Source organism: Leopardus geoffroyi, chromosome C2 (assembly GCF_018350155.1).
Source record: "Leopardus geoffroyi isolate Oge1 chromosome C2, O.geoffroyi_Oge1_pat1.0, whole genome shotgun sequence".
Taxonomy (NCBI): domain Eukaryota; kingdom Metazoa; phylum Chordata; class Mammalia; order Carnivora; family Felidae; genus Leopardus; species Leopardus geoffroyi.
This window is the reverse complement of record NC_059333.1, coordinates 60,489,019-60,517,008: the sequence shown is the minus strand read 5'-3', so window position 1 is coordinate 60,517,008 and position 27,990 is coordinate 60,489,019. Positions and strand designations below refer to the sequence as shown.

The following is a 27,990-nucleotide window of genomic DNA, read 5'->3' as shown; positions in this document are numbered from 1 at the left end:
ATCAACTTTAGGGCAGTGCCAGGCCTGCAGATAAGGAAGGATGAGCCCCTTAAGTCAACATGCCAAGGGCCCAAGTAAATCTCATAAAGCTTAGGTTTTCTCTCTTAAGCGTTCCTTTATTTCTCCTTCACTTCAAGCATCAAATTAGACAGTGAGTCTTTAGCAACCCATATTGTGACTGGGCCAGTGAGGACTTTTTACCTATTTCAGGAACCTTCTAAAGACACACGGGAAAATCACTTTGTCAGTGACCTCTGCTTCTTGCTGGACTATCCTAAGACATGATTAGAAATATTACTGCTGACAGAATGTCCAAATAAGCAGGATGCCTGGTCTATAAAACTAGAAAATGTAACCAGCAGGAAAAGGACAGTTCAGGGCTAGGGGTAACTTAGGTCACAGGACGGGGACCCCCTCAGTGGCCAAAGCAGCCGCCCAGCTCTGACACAGGCTTCCCTTACAGCAAAACAGTTCAGGAGACACACTAAGAAACACCATTTCCCTTAAAGAAAGCACTTTATTTTCTATTTAAGCAACTCGGTCACAGTACATTATTTTACATAAATGGCAGTAATTTTTTAAATCTCCACTTAAAAGGCCTTGTGTCTGAGTCTGAGGTGATAAGAGGATATGAACACAAGTATAAAAACAGTGCAAAACGTTTAGCCCGTAGCCTCCAGAGTTGGCGTCGGGAATCCCCTCGCACGTTGCTGGGCCAGTTACATTAAACACTGAATAGTAAACATTCCTGGGTGTCCTTTAGTCTAACATCAGACCCAGAAATGTAATCAAGTGAAACGGCTCCACCACCCCAACAACTCAAACCATCCAACCCCCCAGACCACAGGCCCGCAGCAGGTTGAGCTCCCCAGTTCTGTGGCGTGACGTCTTGGCAGTGGTGCCGTGGGAAGAAATACAGGATGTCTGTCGCATTGGGAACCAGAACAGACTAGCTCTGCTTTTAAAGCTTTGCCTTTAAAGTATGAATTCTCTAGGAGTAAAGGTGCCACCAGGAAGGCTGGAGTAGCAGGAAGTCAAAAGCCCAACTCGGAAATGTAGCCAGAAACGGCCACAACCTCTAAGAAAATTGTCTCCATTAACCACTGGGTCTTTGCTGCTAAAACTACAGTGAAGCACTTGGTGCCGACTGAAGTGAGGTTAACAGCCCATGAGCAACAAGATTACATTTAGCTGATTTTGCAAGAAGTGTCTATTCACCACAGCAAACGCCGGGGAGAATGTAGGGGATTTTATTCAGCACGAAGCACAGCTCTCATTCTGCCCCTGCATCACCTTGGCAGTGTTTGATATAACGTGGCAGAAAACCAGATTCCACACAGGTGCCTCAAGCAAAAGTCTCTACCATCCCATGCTTGTTTGAGGAAATTCTCTTTTTTTCAAATTCAGGGTACCAAAATATGGCTCAAATGAAGTCCTATAAACCTACTTACCTCATCTAAAGAGACCCTTAAAGCTCACAAAACATTGTTAAACATCCTGGTTAAGACTGTGCTTCTAGATGTCGTATTTTTGCTTATATTAGTTTTGTAATAAAAAGCTAATTTCCTACCCAAAGGAAATAAGTCTATTAAGCAGATGGTCAGTATTCCAGCGAACCTTACTGGCATTGTTTTCTGGCAGTGAAAGATTCTAGTATAGAAAATTTTCTCTTACTAAAAATATTAGAAGTACCAAGGACTATTGCATAAGAGAAAGTTTGTAGCAGCCTTTCTGCTAGGCAGGTGGCACAGTGGAAGATAACAATTACTTCATTCACCAAAGGACAACACTACTTGAATGGCAAAGATTTCCAGCATCATAAGCAGACACAGAGGTGGCTGAGGTGAGGTGAGCAGCAGTGTCCCTAAAACTCACTTAAGGCTTATTAAAGGTCAGTTCATTTCAGGGGGCTCCGCCGTAACCACAAAGTACTCTTTGGGTATCATAAAAAACATTTTAAATACTGAAGGACTTTCTCCTTTCATGCAATCCCAATCCTTAACTACTTTTTCCCTTAAATCCTCCAAATGGACTCATTTCTCTTCCCTAGGAATGATACACAATGGCATGACCACGATTATAGAAGCTCATTTATAAAGCTCCATATCCAATATGTTCATTAACAGGCTGAGGATGGGAAGGGGGGCCTTGCCTCTATGGCCAACAAACTGCTGGTTTATAGGTTTGCAGACCAATTCCCCCACGGCCACTATCACCAAATGTTTCTCTGGAATCATTTGTTCACAGAGGCCTTGTCGTTTAAAAGGGGGAAAAAAAAAAATCCCTCCAATAGTTCCAGGTCGTAACAAGATGTAAGAATCTAGGAGTGTAGACTAAAGGTGTACGAGGGCCTGCAGAAACCCTGCTCACAAAGAGCCCCTTGTTTGCTGCTCCTTTTAGTGCAAATATTTCAGTAGGCTTTTACCCCCACTAAACCACTGAAGTTTTCAAAAGTTTGAGCTTTCTTCTGAAAAACACTAATCATGAAGATCTCGAGGAACTTAAAACAAGCCTCTTAGTTCCCACCAGCCAGAAAAATATATAAGGAGCCCTGCAGGTGAGGGAGCCTGAGAGGCCCCATGCGGATAAACTCGAAGGCTGCGCGGTTATGAAGATGGCAGTCGCTCTCAATCCTCCCACATGACCCTGGTCTTTTGGGGACTACTCCTCTTTGTGTCTGGTTTTGATGGTTGTTAAAGATTTAGCAAGAGGCTCAAATTACCGACTATGCTAACATTTCTATGAATTCTACCATCAACTGTTTAGACAATCAGTTGCCTACACATCTGGTGTTCAAGAGATGACAAATAGAGGTTTCTGGCCACATGTGCTGTCCCTGACATCATTACTCTCTCAAACTCACACAGAAAAGAATCAGTCCTATCAGATCCAACGTTAACTCCAAACAAATGCTTGACTCTGGGCCAGGGCAAGGGCATCACTGTAGAAACCACAGACTGCTGACATCCCCAGACCTGCTCTTTGGCTCGTCCCAGGGGAATATGGAGCCTCTCATTGGTTACACAATCCATCTCTGGGGAGAGCAGCGACCAGCCTGATATAAAAATGTGGTGAGTGTCTTAAGGACAGCTTCGTTTCATGGCAGAACTAGGGATGGTGCCAGCTCCAGAGGGAAAGTTGCAGGAAGGAGCAGTATTTCCTCTCGACATTTATAAACCTCTTACTACGGCAGCATGCACAGAAAGACGGGAAAAGCTGGCAATATTTCCCCTATATGAAGCTATAAGCCAAAGCAAATTTAAGGACTCATGAATTTTCTTTGGGATTGCAAAATAAGTACACGTATAAAACCAAATAATTCAAGATGGTATTTTCCCCATCCAAAATCGTCTTATCCTAATTCCATGGCAGAATAGACCCGTTCTCTATAAGTATTTAATCTTCTGTACATTTTCAGTTTAAAATACAATTAAAGAGACAACTTATTATTTTAGGAAGAGCTAGGGAGGAATCGTAGTCCATTAATTAGTGGAAACCACATATACCCTGTTTCTTCTCTCCAAGTGAGATACTTTTGTCTAGGGAACGGTGAATGAGAAGTAATGTGCAAGTAGGAAGATGTCAGTCAATTCCTCAGAGAGGTCATGCCAGAAGAATTGTGAATGCCAGAAGACTGGTTTTTGCAACTGAGTGCTGTAATGACAGTGTCTGAATTACTTACATGAGAAAAAAAAAAAAAAAAATCAAGCCCTTGATAGTAACCAGCCACTCTACCCAGGAAAGAGGGTAAAATGCTCCCCACGGGGTGTCTGTTCTCCTCTTCCAGCCTCATCCTAAGTGCTCTAGCACCTTCCCAGGTGAAGCATGGAAAGAGGGGAAAAAACAGTAATGGCTATTGGAGTTTGGAGTTATGTAGAGTAAATCCAAAGAGAATAAATGTATAAGAAATAAGATGAAAAACAAGGACTCATCACCTGAATTCAAGACCAGCGTATACTACACGACCAGTAATCGTAACTGTTATCAAGTGTCCCTTCAAGATCAGAAGATCGTGTAAATCCATCTGGTCATCCTCTACCCCGTTTGAATAGTTAATGTCTAATACTTCAAAGAGAGAAGTTGCCATAACTGTACAATATGGTATTTCAGGATCTTTCTTCCATTCTGAAAAGCTGAAAGTGGATTACTCTGATACTTTTGGCTTCAGTATTCTGATCTATAAACAGTTTTCTCAGTCTTCAAACCTTCCTAATAATACTTCATACCTGTTGAGTGCTTTAGTCATTTTCCAGTGCTTTCCACATACCCCATCCCTCGCACGACCCTCACGATTGTGAGGTAAGCCAGGGCAGGTGCTATTAGTACCCCCACTTTACAGATGAACCTGAGACTCGGGGAGGTGACTCAACTAAGGGTCACATGGCTATCAGGAATTGAAAGAGGGACTGGAAACTACCCTAATCCAAACTCTTTCTCCCCTAGTAATGGATGGGAACTGCTTCTATCAATCTGTGCATTAGCAATCCACATCCTTTTCTACATGGTGACTGAGTTAGTTAACAAGGTGACTGAAAAGAATGGCTCTACTTTTACTGCTTCGATAAAAAAATCTCTTAGGTTGAAGTCAGGAAACTTCATTTCTTCCCAGTCCAATGTCTAAACCTGAGCATGGCCCTATACAGCCTTTAGGAAACTGGGGATAAAAACGAACATCCTGCGTGGACACTGAAGTGTACAATGGGAGGGAGCAGAGGGAGGGGCCGCCCCTCGCAGAGCCACACGGAAGGCACTTCAGACAATGTCCTCGGCAGGGTGGTGGAAGGGGTGGGCACCCAGGGTGGAGAACTGGTACCAGTTCCGCAGGAAGCCCCGGTTGTACTGGCCTGTGTCCACGATGAGCCCACAGAGGAGCCGGCGCCCCGTCTTCTGTCGAAGGGCCTGCTGGACTTCCCTCTCGGTGACGTTGTAACTGATGTTTATCAGCTGGATGAGGAAGATGTAGGCCATGCCCGCCGTGATGATCACAGAGTACCACACGCAGGTGAAGGACAACGCTGAGCTGGGAGGAGAAAGGGCGGGTCAGGACTACCAATCTCTTCGGTGGGTAAGTGGCACCATTCTAACATTTGACACGCGCAGTACTCGTTATGAAGGACTCTGGTGCCTTCCCCAGTTATCCCGATTGGAAGATACTTTTCCACCCTCAGGACACCAGAACGCTTAACACAGAACTATTCCCATGTCCTATTTTATGCTATAATTATCGGTGCCTCTTTTTCTAGAATGTTGTATTACAGTAGCAAGGACGTTTTTGTATTTGGTGTCCCCCATGCGACCAACACAGTGCCTCACAGAACAGCGTCCCAAATCTATCGAATAAATGAACAATTCCAAAATTGTTCTTAACTGAGCAGATACTGCTACAAACATCCTCAAGGAAGCTGTGGGTGGGAACGCAGGAACAGTGCTAAGGCCCTGCATCCCCATTTTGTCAGTACGATCAGTACAACATTGATGGACATAAACCGCTACAGGTCCTGATGTCTATAAACCCAGCCTCCTCAAGCCAACAGAATCACACCGGACAAGAAATCTCCTTTCAGCTCATCAGACTGCGAGGAGAGGCTACTGATTAATGTCTGCCAGTTGACTCTTTTCAAATATTTGCAAATGAAGGGTCAGCTGGAAATGAACCCATCCCAAGGAATCTTCATTTGTTAAGCTGAAAGGGACTCAGAGATGATTAACTCACCAGAGATGAGGAAAACCAGGCTCAATGGGGAGACATGAAGCACCTGTATGGAGGGTGAGTACCAATGGCGGACCATGTTCCTCATTCCATGTCAGTGGCCCCCAGAAAGCTCACAAAACTCATGCTTAGCAACACAAAGACGTGCCCTGCTTTGGGACTTTATCACCCACATTTCACAACCTACTAACACTCTCAGTACAGAAAGAAAAGGAATTGGCCCTGAGGAGGAGGACCAATCTATTCTACTAATGCTCACAAACCTCTAGATGGAGCTTAGCAACGGGAGATCTGGCCACAAGCTAATGTAAACAAATACCTCCACAGAGGCACTATGTAGGGAAAGCGGGGATTGTTCTGAAAACGAAGAGTAAGAAGAAAGAAAAGGAGGGTTCCTGGGTGGCTCAGTCTGTTAAGCATCTGACTTTGGCTCAGGTCATGATCTCACAGTTCATGGGTTTGAGCCCCGCGTCAGGCTCTGTGCTGACAGCTCAGAGCCTGGAGCCTGCTTCAGATTCTGTGTCTCCCTCTCTCTCTGCCCCTTACCTGCACACACTCTGTCTCTCGAAAATGAAGAAAGAAAGAAAAGAAAAAAGAGAGAAAGAAAGACAGACACAGACAGGCAGACAAGGACCATGGGGCAGAGCTGTCCTAGCTCAGACTGGGAACCACAGACCCCACACAGCATCCTCCTCAGAGGAAAAGGTGGAAGAGAGGACGCAAAGAACACAGGCAGGGGGCCCACAGTGCTCTGGGGAGGGGCTGGCTGCGGCCAAAGCTGCAAAACCCCGGCTGCCCACAAAGCATGGAGATCTCCACAATATATAAATGTGCCCCAACCTAACAAAGGAAATTGTGACCTAGATACCACAGTAATCACGAGTGGTGATATTTTAAAAAGTAGAACAGGAAAAACCAATGGACGTTACAAAGTAAAGAAATGTTACAGAAATTGTGAGCACACCACAAAAGGGTCAGAAGCAATAAATCCAGATAGGGCTAAAGAGCATGAGAAAGCCACAACAAAGGGAGGCAAGATTGTCTTGCCTTCACAATCTATGACAAAATAGACCACACACATACCCTGGGACCGCTCCTTTATGGCTTTAGTTTCACTACTGCTACCTTGGCCATGCACGTGGTCATCTATCTGACTCCGGACTTCCCTGCCTGAGCTCAGCCCTCCCTGCAGCGTACTAGTTCCTCAGTCTGTAAGGGTCAACGGTCAGCACCCTAGAGAAACACACCTGTCCACTGCACAATTCGGTTGGCAATTTCAAGGATACCCAGCATCCGATAACCTGTCCCATGCTTTGGTTAAAAACTGACGTGGCAGCAAATCACAGCCCCTTACATTAACGGCAACATCTGTTCCCTCTTCTACGGGCCTTTGTGCTACGGCAGCCACATCTCACCTGTAATCTGCGTAAACTCCAGGACAATAGAAGAGAGCTGTGAAGACACTTCTATCTCTACAAATGGTGTCCAAGGTCAGTGTTATCCCATACGCCGAGGTTAGCAAGAAGATCGAAAGGGCAAGTATAAATGCTTGATGATTTGATTCTCCAACACAGCTATTTATCCTCAAAACAGCATAGGGGGAAGAAAAAGCAAACATTTTAAAAAGTTCTCGATACAGATGGTAGCTAGATTCATCATGGTGATCATTTCGTAATGGACATAAATGCTGAATCACTACGCTGTGCACCTGAAAGTAATATAACGTTGTAGATCAAGTACAGTTCAATGAAAAAGAAGGGGGGCCATGCCTCTATGGCCAACAAACTGCTGGTTTATAGGTTTGCAGACCAATTCCCCCACAGCCACTATCGCCAAATGTTTCTCTGGAACCATTTGTTCACAGAGGCCTTGTTGTTTAAAAGGGAAAAAAAAAAATCCCTCAAATAGTTCCAGGTCATAACAAGATGTAAGAATCTAGGAGTGTAGACTAAAGGTGTACGAGGGCCTGCAGAAACCCTGCTCACAAAGAGCCCTTGTTTGCTGCTCCTTTTGGTGCAAATATTTCAGACTTGAGGTCCACTCCCAGCCCTCCTGGTCTTGCTGCACCCTCCTCCTCCCCTATGTCCCCTTCTTTGGGCGAGGGGGCAGGCTACATGACCAGAATCCTCAGCATCCTAGCCATAAAAAGCATAATTCCCTGACCACAAGTGCCTCGAGAGCTACAGAGCAGCAAACGCACTACTTACAGCATTCAGAATCAACTAAACCATTTTAGATTCGCTCAGTGAAACAGCAACACTGTCTTCAAAAGTTGCACTTCATATAGTATGGGTGTCCTAGTTTGGCACTGGCCAGCTGGAAGGTACCAAAAAAGCCCAACTTTCACGGCACCTAGGTGGCTCAGTCACTTGGGTGTCCGACTCTCGATCTCCGCTCAGGTCACAATCTCATGGTTTGTGGGATCAAGCCCCACGTCAGGCTCTGCGCTGATGGCACTGAGTCTGCTTGGATTTTCTCTCTCCCTGTCTCTCTGCCCTCTCCCTGCTCTTTGTCTCAAAATAAATAAATAAAACTTAAAAAAAAAAAAAAAAAAAAGCGCCCACCACTCTACAAATAACAAAACAGGAAGGTACCTGGTACCTGGTAGGGCCTTCCCTCAACAATGCAGACCAGGAGTCATCAGAATGGTAAAGGATGGTGAGGGGACAGGGTCACCTACAAATATGGGAACACTTTCTTGAGCTCTGTGTTCAAAAGGCACAGCACAGGGAAACGTGCCTATACGGATTCTGATCCCTTCTTTTTTTAAAAAACACCATTCAACTGCAGATACTTCTCTTGCAGGAAGGAGAAGGTAACAGAGGGGCAGCTCAGAAGGGAAAAGCAAAGTAGCAACACCAGCACCACCCTTCAGGAAATGACTGAGGGGACTACATCTGTGAGACTGGGAAGCTGGTGACTCAGTGGGAATATCATGCCAGCACACAAATATCTGCAAGGTGTAAAGCTGGGAACGAGCGAGATTTTAGGGTGGCGCAAAGGAGGAGCAAACACAGCTAGAGTCTCACGTGAATTTACACTCTGCAAGCCACCAGATTTTCCCAACATACCAGACACAGTGATGATCCATTCTCCTCACACAGATGCCACAGATCCGGCAATGCCACGCCCGGGCTGGTCGCACCAGCTGGCACTTGGCACACCAGTCCTCCTTGACCTTGGTAGGGCTTCCAACCAACACCCTGGAAGAGCCCTTAGGCTCATCCTTCAGCGTGCGGTTGTTGAGACTACCCGACGATTCTGCGCCCGGGAACCCTTTGGTCTTCTCCTGCCCTTTTCTGGTCAGGCATTCAGTCTGGCCACTGCTTAGAGGTCTGTCATTGCTTGCTGGATTTCTGAGGTAGCCTGGATTCTTCTTGGCTCTGTACAAGGCTAAGAGTATCAGAAATAACCCGCAGGTAAGAAGAGCCAGCTGAGTGGGTCCCACACGCCCTTTGGGGACCACTTCCTGCAGGAACACATAGTACATGTAGCCCAGAGAGAACAGTCCGAGGCTCAGGAAAAACAGAGTCTGTTCTTTCCTTCTGTGAGTGAGGTAGTAGTACCACAGAGCCAGCACAGGAAGGGAGGTCAAAACCACCCCCCCCAGGAGGAAATGCCAGGAAGCCACGCGGAGGAAGACGGGCAGTAGGACGAGCGGGGGAATGATGCTAATGTTAACTTTTTTGGCTCCCCTAAGCCAGGGAATTCGGAGGCGATCGGAAATAGTATCCATGATTCTTTCACAAGTCTCCGGCTGCACGGATTTACATGTAATCCATCTATTCAGAAGAGCACAAAAAGAAGGCACTTCACATGGGGTTTGCTAAACAAAAAAAACACTCAACACTGTAGGCCAAACAGCAGGATAAATGATAAAAGAGGCCAAAGGCCAAGTATTCTACTTCTATACTAAACATGAGCTTTTCAGATCACGTATCATTTTTTAATACGAAAGAGACTAGCTACCGTTTAGAAATGTAACAGTTAAAAATCACTTCTCCACGAAGCAAATATGTAGGAATACACACATATTCTGTACAAGTACTGTTTACGTTTGGGGGCGTATAGAGACTTAAGATCCTCAAAACAATTCACAATCTAGTTGCAAAGACAACATGGGAATTCAGGAAATCTCAGGACAAAGCAGCAAAATCGCCTAATGAACTCTTGTGGGCAAACACTGAGGAGTGCTCAGAGGAGAGTAAACACTTCTGGGTGGAGTCACTAGATGGGTCTCTGTGAACAAACGTGGGCTCGGCGCCTGATCTCCACGGCTGGCTGGCACTGGTGTGAGGAGCTGGGGGGGGACAGGAGGCAGGGAGGCGGCCCAATGCAGAGGCACATGTACAGCACAAACCTGTCCTGTCCCTAAGGAGTAAACCTGTCCAGCAAGGCCAGGGGGCTGCCTAAGAGTGGAGATCAAACCGGTAAGAGAAAAACGACTAAGCCTCGTGGACACGCAGTATTTGTACGTATTTTTTGCACACTTGGGCTCCTAAGACAACAATCAGCTCAAGGAATAACTCTGACCGTAGACAGACAATTTGGAAACGTAAGGCAACACCTTGAACGTTGAGGGGAGATAACTACATGGGAGTGGTACTGAGCAGCAGGACAGTGGAAAGACCGGGAGCCTATCTCCAGAGACAGGTAAGGAGAGAACGCAGCAACAGCCCAGGTCTCAAGGGCTAGGAGAGAGGAAGAGCTGGAAGGTTAATGGAAGAGCTGTGGTCTCGACTGATGGAAGTTGTGGAAACAGCATCATTTTTCCATTCATTAAAGCAGAGTGCTCCATTTTCTCAGTATGGACTTTAGACTGAGTCCATTTAAAAACACCTGTAAAAAAGACTACAGACACTATCAAGGAAAAATTACAAAAGGACTATGGGGTCTTCAGGGCTCTAAACTACAATGTCCCAAGAACACTTTTCATGTCGAGATGGATGCACCAAGCTCTAAGTCAACAATGTGCCTCTGTGGTGACTTTTTTAACCAGATATAATTATTAAAGGGAAAAGCAACTTCCCAAACGTCCTTATTCTTCTCCCACATTATGTTTCGATATGGCAACAGTTTTTAGATATATAATTATTTAGAAAATGGATAAAACCTGTTATTACTGTTGGGCACAAAATTCTTCTCACTGATGTTAAAAATCATCTTTTTGGATAGTAATTTCCAACACTGGGGATTAATGGTGAAAATAAAAGCCAAATACAATAATATCGGTCAAGACTGTGTTGCTGCCCATGCTGAAAACAGCCAGTCGGGAGGGCCTTCTGGCGAGACCAGTTCCAACAGCAGGAAAGTGATCCGTCAGCCCTCAAGACCCTTTGTGGCCAGGTGCAGTCCATCCTCAAGTAGTTGGTCGCTAGATGCTGAGACCACTGAGAATGTAAGCACTTTCCGGTACTAATGTGTTCATTTTAAATATATGGATTCTGCGGGTCTGTACTTTATTTTTTTACACATTTAACTTGCCACTATCCCTTTAGTTGCCTGTTCTCTCCATCATCTTCTCCCTTTAAAAATGAAAAAAATAATTATGTGCTACTAAACTGAGCCGAATAGACAGTTGTGCAGTTGTGCACTACCCAATAATTCATCTTTACAAAACCCTCACACTTGACATAAAAGACGACTATTTCAGACCCTTGGAAACAGCATCGGGAGCAAATTCTAGTGTTGTGGATGGCTAAGCTTAAAGTATGCATGGTAGTTCTCAAAACGGCCAGGGGGTCAGCATCAAGAAACACTCCGCCCTTACCTATCACACCCTTCATCGAGATCTTGGCAATCGCACAAACAGGCAGCCACGTGGTTCTTTTCCCCATTTCGATCTATGTACTCGCAGCAGCACAGGGGCTCCAATTCAGGTTCCTCCGCTTTGTTTGTCTTCACTGGCTTCATACTGCCCATCTGTGTCACGATTTCCACCTGTCACCATGAGTGGTAAGAAGCCCTCAGAAGGTAAAGGTGGAAAGAACACAACTCATCTTGTAAACACATCCACGCCTCTCTGATTATCCGCCAACGCCTGAGAAATCAAAAATGAGAAGAAAGAGGGGGAGGGGGTGTCTCGTTCTCATGCTTTTCTCTCTCGGCTTGGCCAGACAGGGAGCTCTAAGGGCTCCCAACCGCGTTCACCGTCCCTTCCCACCAGGGCTGGAGCCGTCTGGGCACCAGCCGTTCCCATGGTGACAGCCGACCACACAGCCCAGGACAGCCAGGGCGCGGGCGGCTGCGCTCACCTGCCGGTGCAGGCTGGGGAGGGCCGAGCGGTCCCCGCCCAAAGACTGGGCGCAGGTGGAAACTCACCCTCGGGGCTGCGGCCGGCGTCTGCAGCCGGCTCCGGGGAGGCCACCAGGCGCCCGCGCAGCGCTCAGAGTCGCCGTCCAGCCCCACCACTCCGGCTCCGCGCAGGGCGCCCCTCTCCCGCCTCCGCCGACCGTGAGGACGTGGGCGGGCCGCGAGCGCCGCGCCGCCCCGCCCGAAGAATGACCTTGGAAAGGAAGTTACCTGCGCTCCAGGGCCGAGGTGCAGCTGCAGCCAAAGAGGCCGAGGTGGCGGGGAGAACGGCCGGTTCCTCCCGAGGCGCGGACGCGTCTTCCCAGCTCGGAGCCGCTGGGCTCTCGGTGTGACGGCTGGAGTCTCGAGGACCCCGGCTCCGCTCCGCCGCGCCTTCGCCGCCGCCGCCCACCTGTGAGCACAGCCAGCCGCGGCCCGGGCAGTGCGCCCGCCTCCCCGCCGCCCCCCTGCCCGCCGGGCTCGGCGTGGCAAGTCCGCGCGCGCTTCCGGGTGCCCCGCCTCCGGTGCCGGGGATCCCCGCCCGTCCGCACGTGCGCCGCCCGCCGCCCCGCGGAGCCCGCCGGTGAGGCCCCTCCCCCGGCCCGAGGCCCTGGCGCCCGGAGGACGCGGGGATCCGAGGACCCGAGGACGCGCTCCCGGGCGCGGGCGCCAGCGGCGAGGCGCAGGGCTGGCCCGGCACCTCCGCCCCTCCCGGCCCCCGTGCGGCCCCGCCGGTGCCCGCGGGCGGGCGGTACGTGGGCGGGGCAAGCCCAAACCCACGGCCGGGGGAAGTGCCGACGGAAAGACGGGAACCCCGGGAACCCGGAGGGTTCCCAAAGTACTGGGGACTCGTGGGTGGGCCAGCCTTCATTCAGACGCTGGCAACAGGCTTAGGGGGAGATCTCCACCGCGAACTGTTCCCGAGGTACCGCCCCCAAATTCTCCAGCCTTCCCTTAAAGGCCCATCGCCGTCCCTGAGCTGTTAATTTATAAAGCTTGTTCATTTTCATGATTTCTGGCAAGCAGATTCTACATTAGACCAGCAGGCCTACTAGTACTTTTGTTCCAACAGTCTGCATATTTGAAATGAAATTGCCTAAAGATGACCGTAGAGTCCTCTTTGGGTTTTATTTTTGCACAAAATTTTAAGAGTGTAGGCCCATATACACTTTTTCACTGTAGCAGCGTTTCTAGTTATTTTTGTTTGTTTTTTTTTTTTTTTTTTTTTTTTTAAGAAAAAGAAAAACTACAACTCAGACATTTTGGGTTTTATTGGTATCAATTTACATTAACAGGCTGAAATGCAATTAATTGAATTCTGCATGCATACATGTTCAGTCAATCTATAAAGCAACTTTGTTAATTTCCTTTGAGGTATGTTTATGAAGTACAAGTTTTAAATAACATCACAAAAACATTCAGCTTGCCACTGATCATTTTTGTGAATTTAACAGAGAACAAGTCTTCAAGTTTAATATCCGGTGACTCGTACAGCCAGACACTTCATAAATCCTTTTTTCAAAAACCCCAGGTAAGTACACTGGTACCCCAATGTAGGTTTGTTGGGAACCACCCAGAGAAATCCATTTTCCCTGTAATGAAGTTAATACTTTCATTCTCTACAGGCATCTCAAAAATGACTTTAGCTATCTCATGTGGCTTTGGTGACTCTGGGGGAAAAAAGAAACATATAACTAAAGGGAAGCAATTGTTCAAACAGTAAGAATATATACAAATTACTCGGCACTATCTTTCTCTTGTTCCAAAGACATCATATTGAGACATACATGCCTAAAAAATTGTTGTGAAAGAGCCAAAGCTTCTGTCTGGCCTAGAAGTTCAGTCAGTGCACTAGTACTGGGACACAGTGCCCCCAAAAGTTTTTATTGAAGAGCTAAAGTTTGTGTCTGGTTATAACTTCCCAACTGAAACAAGCTACACACGTGAATGAGTAAGTGAAGACATATATGACTCCTGAAAAGTAATCCACAGATTATTTTCAACCAGGTGGTTCGCTTCCACCATGAAAGAGAGCTAAGCTAAAGCCACGCTTAGTTCAAGTATTCCTTTGATCGGCCACTGAGTGCCCAGATTTTAACATAATCCTCTCGTTTTTAAAATCAGCACGTGGTTCTTCATTTTGAGTGCTGGTACCCTACATGTCTCCTTTTCCAGAATTTACTCTTCCACCATTTGATACATGAAGAGGCAAGATAATCTCACCTCTCATAACTCCTCAAACATCTATCTTCAAAAAGATACAACGGCTGAAGAACCTTTCAAGTAATAATTACCAAGTTGCAGATTCAGAACCTGACTACTGAATTCCCATGCTAAAGAAAAAATGAAGACACTGTAATATTTACAGTACACAAACTTAGAAATGTTATAATACGTGCCTGAAACCTGGTCCTTCACAATTCATAATGATACAGAGGTTTATTCTTAAATTTTCTTTAGCATCTTCAGTGTATCTCAACTGGGAAAGCAGCCTGTCGAACACGTACTGATTCTGTGCTAACAGATAAAGCATCAAACTTCAAATCTCACTGTAAAAACAAGGCCATACTACTCAGTTTGGAGTGTCTCATTTTCTTTTGTATTGTAGAAATTCAAGTCCACAACATATTTCACCTGAAATATCCACTGGAGAATAATTCCACTGGAGAAATCCACTGCTTAGAATTACGTATAAGAAGTGAAAGAATGGATCATTAAGGCCATCAGAGACTAGTCATCACATTAATGTTATTAAAAAGATTGTTCATATTAAAAGTACCAATAATGAGAAAATATGGAAATGTTCCTGTGACAATTAAAATCCTTCATCCTCTGGTTTTCTTTAAGACGTTTTCTTTTAGTTCCAAGTATCTCTACAGTTTCAGGCCTTGAGATCACTAGCTTTTGACAGTCATGCCAGTCTTGTTTTTATTTAGTAGATCAAAAGTTCTCTGAAGCATAACAAGTGAGCTCTTTAACTGCAAACAAAATTAATTTTCAAAATAAGATTAAGTTTCACCTGCTTATTTTTATGCCAAAAGTTTACATTTATATATTCGATACAGTTTTGTTTCTACTGATGCCCAGATAAAAGACTGAATTTATACAACAGCCAGCTGCTTCAGGTGTGTGTCAGTACGCCTGCTCAGGAGCTCTTCCTGTCCACTGTACCCCGCTCTTCTCCCCGCACTGTCCTGTTGCACATTCTGCCTCCCAGTAGGTTGTTTCCTTAAATGGTTTCTCAAGTGGCAGTGGTCTTGCCACTGTCCCCTGAATGACTCAAGTGCCACCTCCAGGCCTTTGCTTGCTATTTCCTTCACGCTTGTATTCACCCATCTAAAACTTACCCATCACCACCGTCTCCGTGTCACCTTCCCTAGTCATCCTGCCTTTAAACTCCCAAAGCATTACTATGTACTTAACACTTAACTGTGTACTTTTTTTTTTAATTTTGAGAGACCGCACTGAGGGAGAGAGGGTGGAGAGAGAATCTCAAGCAGGCTCTGTTCCGATGGGGGGGGGGGCGGGAATGCGATTCCATGACCCTGCAATCACAACTTGAGCCAAAACCAAGAGTCGATTGCTTAACTGACTGAGCCACCCAGGCGCCCCAATTTTGTATTTTTTTATAGTCTTTAACAATATATCTGATTTTTCTAATAAAGTTATAGGCAACTTGAGAGCAAGAATTATTCTTCTTTGTATTCATTTCTTTGTTCATTCAGTAAATGTTAATTGCTTACCTCTCACATGCTGGGTTTGACTAAGCACTGCATATACAATGGTGAACCAAATAGGTGCCGTCCCTGCTGTCCTAGAGCTGACAGACTAGTGAGGGATACAGGACTAAAACGTACCATCACATCTATACATATATGCTCACACAATGCACTAAATTTCTGACTGGAGGATCGTAGTGTCATTTTCTGAAATTACATCAACTAGAGGAGAATCAGGCCTACCTAGCTCAGGATGAAAACTGAAGTCTGCTTTGGTCATGATCAATTTGTGGTGGCCTGTCAGTACCCAGGAGAAGATGCCAAGTCAGCAAGTAACCGCATGAGTCTGGAGCTCAGGGAAGAGGTTAGGGTAAGGGAAATGGATCTGGGAGTCAATGGCACACATGGCACAACCTAGGGGAGTGGATGAGGCCACTTGAAGGGAAGGAGAGGAGAAGGGAAGAGAATCTAACGCAGAAAGTCTGGAGCACTGGACCAGGAAGAGGTCAAGTCGAGGAGATAGTTTTAACCAGCAAAAAGTCATTTTACTTTATGCTAAGTAAAAAAAGCCAGTCACAAAAGACCATATAGTATATGATTCCATTTATATGAAAAGTCCAGCATGGGCAAACCTATAGAAATAAAAAGCAGATTAGTGACTAGAAGCTGAGAGAATGAAGCATGGTGAGAGGCTGCTAATGGATATAGGGTTTCTTTTGGGGGTGATAAAAATGCTCTGGAATTAGTGGTGATGGTTGTATAACTTTGTGAATATATTAAGAATTCTTTAAAAGGCGAATTTTATAGTATGTCAATTATATCACAATAAAGCTGGATTTTTTTATAGTTTTAAAGAAGGCCAGATTAGATACATTTCATGAAAAGAGTGGTCAGCTCTGTCAAATGCTTACACTGTAAGGTGAAAACTAAAAACAGCTATATTAATTTTAACAGCCAGAGCTCACTGGGGACTTTAGCCAGAGCAATATCAGTGGAAGATATAGGGAAGAAAATAAGGCAGGAGTGACCTGAAGAGCGAATACTGGCTTAAACACAGGCATCCAATTTTACTCCCTCCTGAAACCCACTAAAAGCACAATAAAGGGACTCTTTAAAGGCATACATCCACAAGGACAGGGAGAACAGAAAAGGCAAAACTTTGGAAACAAGAAAGCAGATGGATGACTTAGGAGACCAGAAAAAGTGAACTAAGCGAACTGCAGAGAAAGCTGAGAACCAACCAAATCTACCCTGAAGGATCCTCAAAAGCCTCAGGAATTGACAGGAATCTCTGAAAGTGGGAATATAGAGGAAGGGACTAATGTAATGACTGAATGGCATTTGTGCTCTTCTACTACCCGGTGGAGGTCTACAATTTTATTATCTGGAGAGGATCTCTGGTTGACCCAGGGACAATAAGACACCATTTAGGACAGTGGTACAATCCCCAAAATGGGGATTGTATAAAAGAGTGGTGAGACCATCTTCCTCTGCCCTGCCCTCCTCCATCCCTCTACTTTGGCTCTCCTCCTAAAATGCCAGCAGCCAGCCCTTAATCCTTTGGGTGGAGACTGGAAGACACTTCTTTGTAGAAACTGACCAATCTAAGAGGAAAGACCCAAAGATAGTGATATCAGGGTTTCTCAACCAACAGCCCAGCCAGATCTACAGAGAAGTTCAGGAGACACCAGCCCAACCTACATTACGAGCTTAACAACTTCTGATCCACACAAGCAGACAACCAAGGACTACAGACATGTAATGAAATCCCCTAACTTTAAGGACAGAAATCAAAACAGGAAAGGATCTTGATGGAAAATAAGTATGCAAGAAGAAGGGAAAAAGTTTTTAGCCATCAGTAATATGATCAGAGAGATGAAGATACTATAGTCATTTAAAAAGATCATAATGCCATAAAGAAAAAAGAAAAAATTCAGAGAAGTAGTAGGTCTTTGGAATCAAAAACTTGTTAGCAAAAATTGAAAAAGGGACAATTTAGTGAAGATTAAGTTGAGGAACTCTGAGGAAGCAGAACAAAAAGGCAAAGATGGAAGCTGAAAAGAAAAAGTAAGATTAGACAGCCTGTCCAAAAGAAGGTAAGCATCTCAATTACAGGAGCCGCAGAAAGAAAAGAGAGTGGAGGAGAGGAGATCATCAACTGTATAATTCAGTATTTCCTAGAACTAAAGGGCATGAGTTTCCAGATTAAAGGATGAGGAATGGTAATAGCTTCAGAATTTTCAATAGCAACACTAGAAGCAGAGAAACAATGGGGCAATGTCTTAAAAACTCTGAAGAAACATTGTTTCCAAGCTAGAGTTCTCTTCCCAGCCAAACTATTAATCAAGGGAAAGAATGGAGTAAAAAACTTGCACACAGAATAAGTCTTAAAATATTTACCTCCATGCTCTCTTTCTCAGGATGCTACTAGACAACATTCTCCATTAAAAGGAGGGAGTAAACCAGGAAAGCAGAAAACATTCTGGATATGGGAAACAGAGGAGGTGTTCAACAGGAAGCCCCAGGATGGTGGCTGTGTCCCTGCAGAGAGGGCCCCTGGGCCTGACTGGAGCCAGCCAGGAGGCTCCACCCACAGAATACCCAAGGGGAATGAAGGTTATGAGAGGAGACTTACAAACAAACAGAGCTTTAGGAGATGACATACTTATAAATAATGGTCAATTAACCAACAGTAGTAAGACAATTTCAGGAATAAGAAAAAGCACAGAAAAGAAAAAGTAGTCCTGGTTTATTCCATCGCTCAGCTCAGAATAGCAAACTTTGTCAAAATAAACACTGGATGCTGATCATACCAAGATTATAACTTCTTTGGGAGCATGGGGGATCAGAAATGGAGGCAGGAAGAGGTGAAAGAAAACAAAACAAAACGTTTGTCTTCCATAATGGGTCAAATGATCATGTCTAAAACTGAAAAACCAAGAAGTATCAGTACATGCTTGTTGTTTATAAATATGGAGGTACACACCAAAAGAAACTAAAAGAGTTAAAGATTGTTGTATTTGGGAAAGTATATAGTGGGACTGCTTTTTTTCTGAGCGAGCCTGGTAGAACAAGTTAACCATGTGAAGGAGTGACTTTGGTGACAATAAAACCTTAAAAAAGTGAACAGGTTATGAAGGATAAAGTAGTGGCAGCCACCACAGGCAACTGGGAAAGAGCCCGACTGTGAAAGGGAGCAGAGAGAGAAGGATGTGGATGGTGTGGGTGCTTTGATGTAGAAGAGACTAGAGCAGGGGCCATGTGCGGATGGGAAAGATCCAGTTGAATGAGGGAGACTGAAATGGGAAGCCTGAGGGTGATGGACGAACAGGGTGTCCCACTAGCACATGCTGGGACTCTCCTCACAGGCAGAGCGATGCTCTGACAGCTGTGGACAAGAGGACAGAGTGCAGCAATTGGAGGGTCTGTCGGTCTGGTTACGGAAGAAGAGGAAAACTCTCTTTTCTCTTTGAGGCAGAGTAATCAGTTGAGAGTCGGGGAAACAGGAGGCTGAGGAGGAAAGTGCAAATATGACCAATTCCCACTGAGAGTGGGAGGGGAATGGCACCAAGAGCTGTAGATACCACGCATGTGACAAATGCCTAGTTGAAGCACCTGTAAGTTGGGGCAACTTTAATGCCCCACATGGCATCCTGAGAAAAAAATGAATCTTCTAAAAACCAATGCACAGAAAAAAAGGATAGAAGGAAACAAAATATTAATAGTGACTATGTCTGAATGCTAGAACTATAAGTTTTCTACTCTTCTACCATTCTCTTTTTTAAGCTTGAAAAGTACGCATGTACTATGTTATGACGAAAACAGTAATCTTATTTTTCCAAGGGAATCCTAAGTTTTGACTCATGGAACTGAGCATCACATATTGATGATACTGTCCTCAAGAAATAAATCTTCAGGAGCACCTGGGTGGCTCAGTTGGTTAAGCGTCCAACTTCGGTTCAGGTCATGATCTCACAGCCCGTGAATTTGAGCCCCGCGTTGGGTTCTGTGCTGACAGCTCAGAGCCTGGGGCCTGCTTCAGATTCTCCCTCTCTCTCTCTCTCTCTCTCTCTCTCTCTCTCTCTCTGCCCCTCCCCTGCTCATGCTCTGTCTCTCTGTCTGTCTCTCAAAAATAAATAAAACATTAAAAAAATTTTTTTAAAGAGATAAATGTTTATAGCAACACATCAGAACAACCTAAATGTTTATTCTCTAATGGAGGGCTGGTAAAATAAGTAATTATGGTACACTTATACAGTTGAATTCTATGCACTTGTTAATAGGAGCTGCTTTTATTCTAATATGGAAGCATCTCCAAGATATATGGTGAATAGATAAAAACAAAATAATCAACAGTGTATACAGTGTACTTCTACAAAAAGTTAATATTAAGCATAAATTTTTATATAGAAGTATCAATAAAAAGAATGAGGTAGATGTATACAGTTGACCTTTGAACAACACAGGTTTGAACTGCGAGGGTCCACTCACATGTGGATTTTTTACAGGACAGTACTGTAAATGTGTTTTCTCTTCCTTATGATCTTCTTAATAACATTTTCTTTTCTCTAGCTTACTTCATTGTTAGAATACAGCACATAATACATGTAACATATAAAATATGTGTTAATCAAGGGGCGCCTGGGTGGCTCAGTCAGTTAAGCATCCGACTTCAGCTCAGGTCATGATCTCACAGTTTGTGGGTTTGAGCCCTGCGTTAGGTTCTGTGCTGATGGCTGGGAGCCTGGACTGGACCCTGCTTCAGATTCTGTGTCTCCTTCTCTCTCTGCCCCTCCTCCCTTGATCATGATGTCTCTCTCTCAAAACTAAATAAACGTTAAAAAAAATTTTTTTTTAATAAAATAAAAATATGTGTTAATCGACTCTGTTATCAGTAAGGCTTCTGGTCAACAGTAGGCTATTAGTAGTTAAGTTTTGGGGGAGTCAAAATTATATGTGATTTTCGACTGTGCAGTGCTCGGCACCCCTAACCTTGGCATTATTCAAGAGTCAAATGTACATGCTGATATGGAAACATCTTCAAAATATATTGTAAATTGTAAAATTTACAATTATTGTAAATAATTGTAAAATGAGGGTATGCAATGGTGTGTACAGTATGCTCCAATTTTGAAAAAAAAATGCAAGTAACTATACATATAAAATGCATAATATAGAAACTGGCAAGGATAGTTGTCTCTAGGAGGGGGGTTTCTTCAAATAATGGTATGGTAAATATTCTCACACAACCAGAAGAGTAACTGCTTCATACTGGTATGAAAGTACTATGTAGTGTGGTACACAGAGTTGCCTACCTGTTCAAGCATCACGATAGAGTCTCGGAGCACTCCTCTTAAACGATGGGCCTGGTCTTTGTTCTTCTCAATACTTTCTGCTCTTGACAGCATACCAGAGGCTAAACTGAAAAAAAAAATACCATCTTAAAAATAAGGGGAATAGCTTCTAATCTTGTCATTTCTAGAAATCATCAGTGTCCTATGAATTTGCAAACAAAGCAAAAAATTAAATTAAAAAAACCTTATGACTAAAGTATAGTTAGCAAACCAAAATCTCTAAACCAGAATTCAGTTTTCTGCAGCTAGAGAATTACTGAAATAATAACAGGTTGGGGGGAAAAAAAGACTTACTGCAGAGATTTCTCTTCTTGGAGGTGGAGATGGTAAAGGGACTGAGCAGCAGATTCTATCCTTGACAGCTTCAGAAACAGCGTCACATTCAACAGAACTAGCAACAGCAAACTAGGCAGAGCAAATTAATTGTACCTGGTTAATCCACTCTTATCCAGACCTAAAGCATTGCCATGTGCAGAACAGACACGCAAAACCTTTAAAAATGTACGTTGTCCAGTCCGTGAGTTCGAGCCCCGCGTCGGGCTCTGTGCTGACCGCTCAGAGCCCGGAGCCTGTTTCGGATTCTGTGTCTCCCTCTCTCTCTGACCCTCCCCCGTTCATGCTCTGTCTCTCTCTGTCTCAAAAATAAATAAACGTTAAAAAAAAATTTTTTTTAAATGTACGTTGTCCAGACCAGCTTCCAATTATTGTTATTGTTTAAATCAGTTATCTCTATTTTATGGTATGAGGTAATTAGGTAAAAAGCGGATGGTGAGGAAAAAGTTAGAAGGTAACTAGAGTGACAAAAAGTCCTCAAAATGGCAGGTTGGGATTGTCCCTGACATCTCTTCTCTCTGCAAGGAATCCCAGCCAGTGCTGATGTGCGACCACCAGCTTAGAAATCTACCAGGTAACCTTGAGAGATCTATTTTTGGGTGCTTTCAGCTTAAGCAATTATACCCCCATTATGCTGCACTTCAAAAAGGAAATGAAGATCAATATGGACTTGATCTTATGTAGATAGTCATACACCTTATTCCCTGTGAAAGCCAAAACAAATTTTTGGAATTACTATTCAGCAAAAATTTCTTCTAGTTCAATTTAGACAAAGGAAGTATCAAATCCCAAATATGCGTGAATTGCATCATATATAAAATCTTACAGCTAAATGGATTTACTGTATTGGTTCTCACAGCAGCCTTTCAACCCAATGGAAGTATTTCTTATTACACATATATACAAATATATAGGTGGCATCATATCTTTCCTATTCTGTTAAAATATTGACTTCCCTTAAAAATACATAGAATTCATCTTTACCTGCCCAAAGAAGATTGTTTAAAAAAATGAAAACTAAGGAGGAACAAGAAAATCAAATCTATGAAATTATTGTGGCACTGAAATGGTATATAGATCAACATTTCAACCTCTGACTATAAATTTTCTACATAGTAATACAAAAGATCACTGCTAATATTTAATATTCAAAATTATTAGAGCAAACCGACTTAAACAGAATATGAAAGCCTTTCATAAAGCTCAAAGGTATATCAAACATTTGTATGTTCTGAAAGTTATAATTAGAAAAAACAGAGGATATAAGAACTTCATTCCAAAGTGTATTCACCAAGAGTGTATCACCCAGTCAGAACCAATTCAATTAAATCTAATGGACTACCTCAATATTAAACTACATCCATGTAGATAATAGTAGTCGAAATATGTCTGCCTAAGTAGATTCCTATAGAATACTCTGAGGTTCTTGCTCACTGCTCGAGACCTTCTGACCCAATCTCTCGCACTGAGGCCTAGAAATCTGCATTTTCACAAGTGATCCTAGAGGGTAAGGATCATTGGTCTAATCAGATAGAGCAAAATAGCACTATTGGCGTTTCACCAGCCTGCATATATAAATATTCTCTTTAAGTCTATGGAACTTCCAGTAAAAACCTATGATGGTAGAAATAAATCAGATTAATTTTTGAAAAACAAAACATTTATTGCATGTGTACTTGGGGTATTCCCTCAGATTTAATAATTCTCCTGAAAATCATACATCAAAAACTGTCAGACTGAAGTATATAAGAGACAGAGCATGAACAGGGGAGGGGCAGGGAGAGAGGAAGACACAGAATCCGAAGCAGGACTCAGGCTCTAAGCTGTCAGCACAGAGCCCCACGCAGGGCTTGAACTCACCAACTGCGAGATCATGACCTGAGCTGAGGTGGAATATTTAATCGACTGAGCTACCCAGGCGCCTCAAATAGTGGCAATTTCTACACAATAACATACAAATGCATTCAAATCCTTTTGGAAACCATTAAAAGATAAGTGAAGGCACAAGCAAAATAAGCATGCAAAACAAATACTTACAAAATACTCATCACCACAATAAGGGCAGTATTACAGATTTCCATTTCCTTTTTCTTTCCTGCAGATCACAAACACACAAAAAACTTACATTAGAACAGGATTGTGATTAACACTGGTTAAAATTTAACTTCATTTGAAAAAAAATGGAGAAGAAATTTTGTACATGAATTGTAAAAACAACTTGATATAGGATGAATTCCCAGCACCCTTTTTTTGATTTCTAATATCCCGACTAATGTGAAACTAATGTATGAAAAGAAAACCTATGTTTGGCCTACATTACAATTAATTTACTCTAAATAAACAAGCAATTCAATACATCATGTATGATCTCTAGTGAAGTTCCATCTCTGCAAATAATATTTGAACTGGGTTTATATACAATGCTTCCCTCCTTAATTTTTTTAATCACCCTCACCTGTTCTCTGTTGCCCAAACTTTTAAATTCCAAAACTAAAGAGCTTAAATTTAAATAGTAAATAAACATTCACACTAAGATATAAGCCTTAGAAGAGGATTTGATAATGTAGAATGAGGATGACAGTTTTATAGTTCTAAGAGAAAGGGAGTAAGAGTAGAGGCAAGATGTCTTCAAATTTGAGAATGAGGATAGTAAGAGTCAAATTCCATCTTTGCAATTTGCTGGGTTGGACCTGACAGGTACAGAAGGACTGAAAGCATATTATCAGTTTAGTACTTTCAAGGGTTAGAAGTCAAATGTCTATAAATGCTAGGTAGGAAGTTAACAGAATGAAGCAGCCAGCAGCCAGGGACAGTGGTGGGGACTGGTGACTTGGGAGCACATGCTCTAATGGCACAGCTTCTACTCAGCTCCAGCAACTGTTGCTGTGAAGAGATTTGGGTCCAGAGCTGTCAGATGTGAGTTTTTACATAAAAACTCCCACCTTTTTTTTTTTTTTTTTTCAACGTTTATTTATTTTTGGGACAGAGAGAGAGCATGAACGGGGGAGGGGCAGAGAGAGAGGGAGACACCAAATCGGAAACAGGCTCCAGGCTCTGAGCCATCAGCCCAGAGCCTGACGCGGGGCTCGAACTCACAGACCGCGAGATCGTGACCTGGCTGAAGTCGGACGCTTAACCGACTGCGCCACCCAGGCGCCCCAAAAACTCCCACCTTTTAAAATATCATGTGGGCCAAATAAAACACCTCTATTGGCCATATGCCTGCCATTTTGCAACTGCTTCTTTACACTTACACATTAGTTATACTGAAGGAAGTCCGAGTTTGATAAACATTATCAGAAAAGGAGAGGAAAAAGGGAAACCTCCTTTCTGATGTGTCCTATACACAAGAGATGTATTCTGCTTCATATAAGTAAACTAAAATCTTCCATCTGTTTACTACATAATAGCTACCTGAAATATCCCCTTTGGCATCCAAGCCCACATCTCCAGAAGAGCGCTGAGAAGAAAGTTTAGGAACTGTTTCTGCTGTTCGGTTGAATGTTCGCCTTCTCCTTCGTAAGCCACTAAGTTTTCCAGCGTCTTCAACGGACTGATTTAACACAGATTCTTCCACTAATAAGTTTGATTCTAAGAAGGAAAAAAAAGATCTTTAGACAGCAGAGAAACCTTGACTATAAGATGTGAGCGTAGGGAGGGGATTGCTTTGTTTTCAGTTTTGTTTTTAATTTTTTTTAATTGTTTTATTTATTTTGAGAGACACAGAGAGCGTGAGCAGGGGAAGAACAGAGAGAGAGGGAGACACAGAATCCAAAGCAGGCTCCAGGCTCTGAGCCTGATGTGGGGCTCAAACCCACAAATCATGAGATCATGAACCATGAGATCACAACCTGAGCCAAAGTCGGACACTTAACTGACTGAGCCACCCAGGCGCCCCTTCAGTTTGTTTTTTTAAAGCCTTGGTAACTTTCTTTAACTATTACTTAGGCTCTTGTGGCCTAGATTCAAACCTTACTATTAATAAGTTTTGGAGGATAAAGTGATCCTATAATGAGGCTTCACTATTCTAGGAAGAATGAACTGTATTAATAAATGATGGAATCATCAGAGCAAATTCACCATGTGCTATATTAAATATTAACATAATGATTTCAGTTATGGAAACAACAGGCTACCCACTTACACTGGATCATTAGAAAGATTTCCAAGAAAGACTGTGGTACTTGATTGTCAATATCAAAGGAAGGAGGAGCATATAATAGTTCTAGTTTATAAATGAGGGTTTGCAAAAAGTGAATACTGGTAAGAAAAATCTGCAAACAACCTAAAAACCTCATTTTTGTCTTTTTTTTTTTTTGACCTTTCCTTCACCAGATTTTTTATTAGAAGCTCATTATCCAGTGGCCAAACTAATTTTTGAATAACATTTTCTTTGCTCCTGATTAGGAGTTTAATAATGAATAGCCAAGAGAGAAGAGCAAGAAAAATAACCAACAAACTAGATAATCAAGCCTTACTTTACCCTGAGCTGACTGACCCCAGCTTTTCTTTAACCAGAATTAATTATGTTTATGTATATATATATTTTTTCTCATGTTTTATTTTAAGGAATATCCAAACAGAACTATATCACTTCCCCAGTCTAGTCCCTACCTCCACCAAATCCATACACGTACGTGTTACCATTGCTAAGTGGGCCTGCATAAACCCAAGGAAGCTGCATTGATAAGGATTGCGGGATAGAGGTGGGGCCACCAAGGAACACCAAGTCCGTATTTGTGATAAGTTATGCAGTTTCTCACTACAGTCAGCCTTCTTGGCTCCTTGCAGGGAGTGACAGCTCCTCACTGTGTGATCTTGGACAAGTCACTTAACCTCTCTCTCTGTTTCAATATTTATTCTTTAGTAAAATGGAAAAAAAAATAATAGTACCTACTGCACAGTATTGTAATAGGTTGATATTTATAAAGCATGCAGAACATGTCGGGCATATAATAAGCATAATATGAATGTTTGTTAGACAAATGAAAATTAAAGTTTCCAAATTCCAAGTCGGGTAGTTAGGATCACTTCAGTGGGAGTCAATTCCACGTCATCTGCTGTGAATCCAAATGAGGTTATCAATCTGTTTTGTTAATATCTTTACAAAAATAGATAAACCAAGAAATTTACAAACCAAGCTGTCTGAAATAGTCCTCCAATGAAGTCCAGGAATTCTTTTCAATTAGAGATTTGATAATGGCCCATGGTTGTTTTCTGTACTTCACATCTGTAGAAACTCTAATAAAATACGGAGGAAAAAAGTTTATTTAAAGGATAGAATTTAGTTCTATTATAGTTGTATTTATAATCTAAATGTAAGATATGTCCACTGGAAAGCCAAAGGACTCAAAGTCATTAAGACTATGAAAGAAAATTTATGCACTGATGACAACTTTTTAGAAAATTACTATATGCTGCTGATAATTTCATGAAATTTTCCTTCTAAGTACTTGGCATTTTATTTTTTCCTTTCTCTAGCCCTGAATTTTCTTTACTTAAACAGCAATAAAGGCTCAAAATAAATTCTAAGTTTTCTAAATGCCTTGTATAAAAAAATCTCTAGTGGTCATAAATTAGGTAAAAGTAACTACATTAACTAAGACCAGGCAAAGCACATGGTGGCACATCACTATCTTTAATACACCAACATTTCTTATTTCCATTGCAGCAATGTGCTCACCATGTGCTCCTCAAGAACTCACAGCTGCCTTGACATAAAACAGGGTCCTGTGACTAGTTTTGGCCACTGGACGGTGAACACAGTTCTAGAACTCTCTTTTCCTGTAGCAACTGAAACAACACATATTCTGGATGGTGCAGCTACAGAATGTCAAAGTGTTCATCAGTTTGTGGCCTTGAGTAAGGAGCTCCACCCCTCTGCTGACCACTGGTGGTCATATAATTTGAGCAAGAAATAAAGCTTGGTTGTCTAAGGCTACTGCTGTAATTTTAGGATTGACATGTTCCAGAATAAAATCTCACCTATCCTGACTAATATTTCATTTACGATATTCATTTACAATAGCTCACCTCAGCCGGCATTTCTGTTTTGAGGATCGAATGATATGGTATCTGTTCAGGGTATAGAAGTAATCATGGTAGGGAACATCATGTGTCAGTACTTCTGAATCTACCAAATAAAATTGTGCTTCCCGACTTTCTTTATACAGTGTCTGTCAAAATAAGATTAAACATTTTTTTTGCATGTTCAAGTTTAATATATCAAATTCCTTGCCAATTTAGAACACATATACTAAAATTACAAAAGACATGAGAAGCCTATATACAAACCCAGAAGAGCCGTCATGTTGGCTATGCAATCTATGAATTGAGAAGATGGGACCTGCAGAAAGAGTATTTGTTGCCTGTCATTTCATTGTACCATTATTTTTTCCTTCTTTTAGGTATGAGGAGGAGAGTCTCTTATGTATGTCATTAGTTTATAAAAATTTTTAAATGTTCCTGATAGGGGAACAATTTAAAATTCAAACTGGATGAAGCAAAGACCCACCCCAAAATTCATAAAAATTTAACAATCACCCTTCACCAAAAAAGTGAAGGAAGTTTGGGGCACCTGGGT

The 27,990-nt window shown here is 42.9% G+C and overlaps 3 protein-coding genes and 1 long non-coding RNA gene across 6 annotated transcripts in view; 1 reads left to right on the top strand and 3 right to left on the bottom strand.

Moving 5' to 3' along the window:
• Positions 1 to 497: 497 nt before the first annotated feature.
• Positions 498 to 11,650, bottom strand: ZDHHC23 (zinc finger DHHC-type palmitoyltransferase 23). Of its 2 annotated transcripts, none has more exons than XM_045502102.1 (4): positions 11,481 to 11,650; positions 8,782 to 9,492; positions 7,126 to 7,293; positions 498 to 5,020 (listed from the first exon to the last, which is right to left on the bottom strand). In XM_045502102.1, exons 1-4 carry the CDS (start codon positions 11,630 to 11,632, stop codon positions 4,753 to 4,755), a joined length of 1,299 nt encoding a protein of 432 aa, XP_045358058.1. In that variant the 5' UTR covers positions 11,633 to 11,650; the 3' UTR covers positions 498 to 4,752. The 2 variants fall into 2 exon arrangements, with proteins under 2 accessions (XP_045358058.1, XP_045358059.1); XM_045502103.1 differs by having other exon boundaries at positions 7,126 to 7,284.
• LOC123610899 (myosin IC heavy chain-like) lies at positions 11,629 to 12,872 on the bottom strand. The gene is made up of 2 exons (XM_045502104.1): positions 12,233 to 12,872; positions 11,629 to 11,750 (listed from the first exon to the last, which is right to left on the bottom strand). The coding sequence occupies exons 1-2, from the start codon at positions 12,870 to 12,872 to the stop codon at positions 11,737 to 11,739; spliced, it is 654 nt and encodes a 217-aa protein (XP_045358060.1). The 3' UTR covers positions 11,629 to 11,736.
• Positions 12,873 to 12,933: 61 nt separating this feature from the next.
• On the top strand, positions 12,934 to 14,847 carry LOC123610902. Its single transcript, XR_006718333.1, has 3 exons — positions 12,934 to 13,532; positions 14,177 to 14,284; positions 14,462 to 14,847. It is a non-coding gene; the product is annotated as an uncharacterized LOC123610902 (long non-coding RNA).
• The window catches only part of GRAMD1C (GRAM domain containing 1C), a 104,003-nt gene continuing 89,267 nt past the window's right edge, over positions 13,255 to 27,990 (bottom strand). For both annotated transcript variants that reach the window (XM_045502096.1, XM_045502095.1), the window contains 7 exons: positions 27,441 to 27,583; positions 26,545 to 26,648; positions 24,822 to 24,998; positions 23,445 to 23,502; positions 21,369 to 21,479; positions 21,036 to 21,141; positions 13,255 to 14,979 (listed from right to left, as the gene is read on the bottom strand). In XM_045502096.1, the coding sequence (XP_045358052.1) occupies positions 14,899 to 14,979; positions 21,036 to 21,141; positions 21,369 to 21,479; positions 23,445 to 23,502; positions 24,822 to 24,998; positions 26,545 to 26,648; positions 27,441 to 27,583 (780 nt within the window). In that variant the 3' untranslated portion in view covers positions 13,255 to 14,898. The remainder of the gene's footprint in view (positions 14,980 to 21,035; positions 21,142 to 21,368; positions 21,480 to 23,444; positions 23,503 to 24,821; positions 24,999 to 26,544; positions 26,649 to 27,440; positions 27,584 to 27,990) is intronic.

Coding starts and splice junctions, on each gene's coding strand:
- LOC123610899 (XM_045502104.1), bottom strand. CDS start 12,872: ATGAAGGCTGGCCCACCCACGAGTCCCCAGTACTTTGGGAACCCTCCG.
- ZDHHC23 (XM_045502102.1), bottom strand. CDS start 11,632: ATGGGCAGTATGAAGCCAGTGAAGACAAACAAAGCGGAGGAACCTGAA. Junction 9,493..11,480: donor CTCGATGAAGGGTGTGATAG/GTAAGGGCGGAG, acceptor TCTTCTGAATAG/ATGGATTACATGTAAATCCG. Junction 5,021..7,125: donor GGAGTTTACGCAGATTACAG/GTGAGATGTGGC, acceptor TTCTCCTCCCAG/CTCAGCGTTGTCCTTCACCT.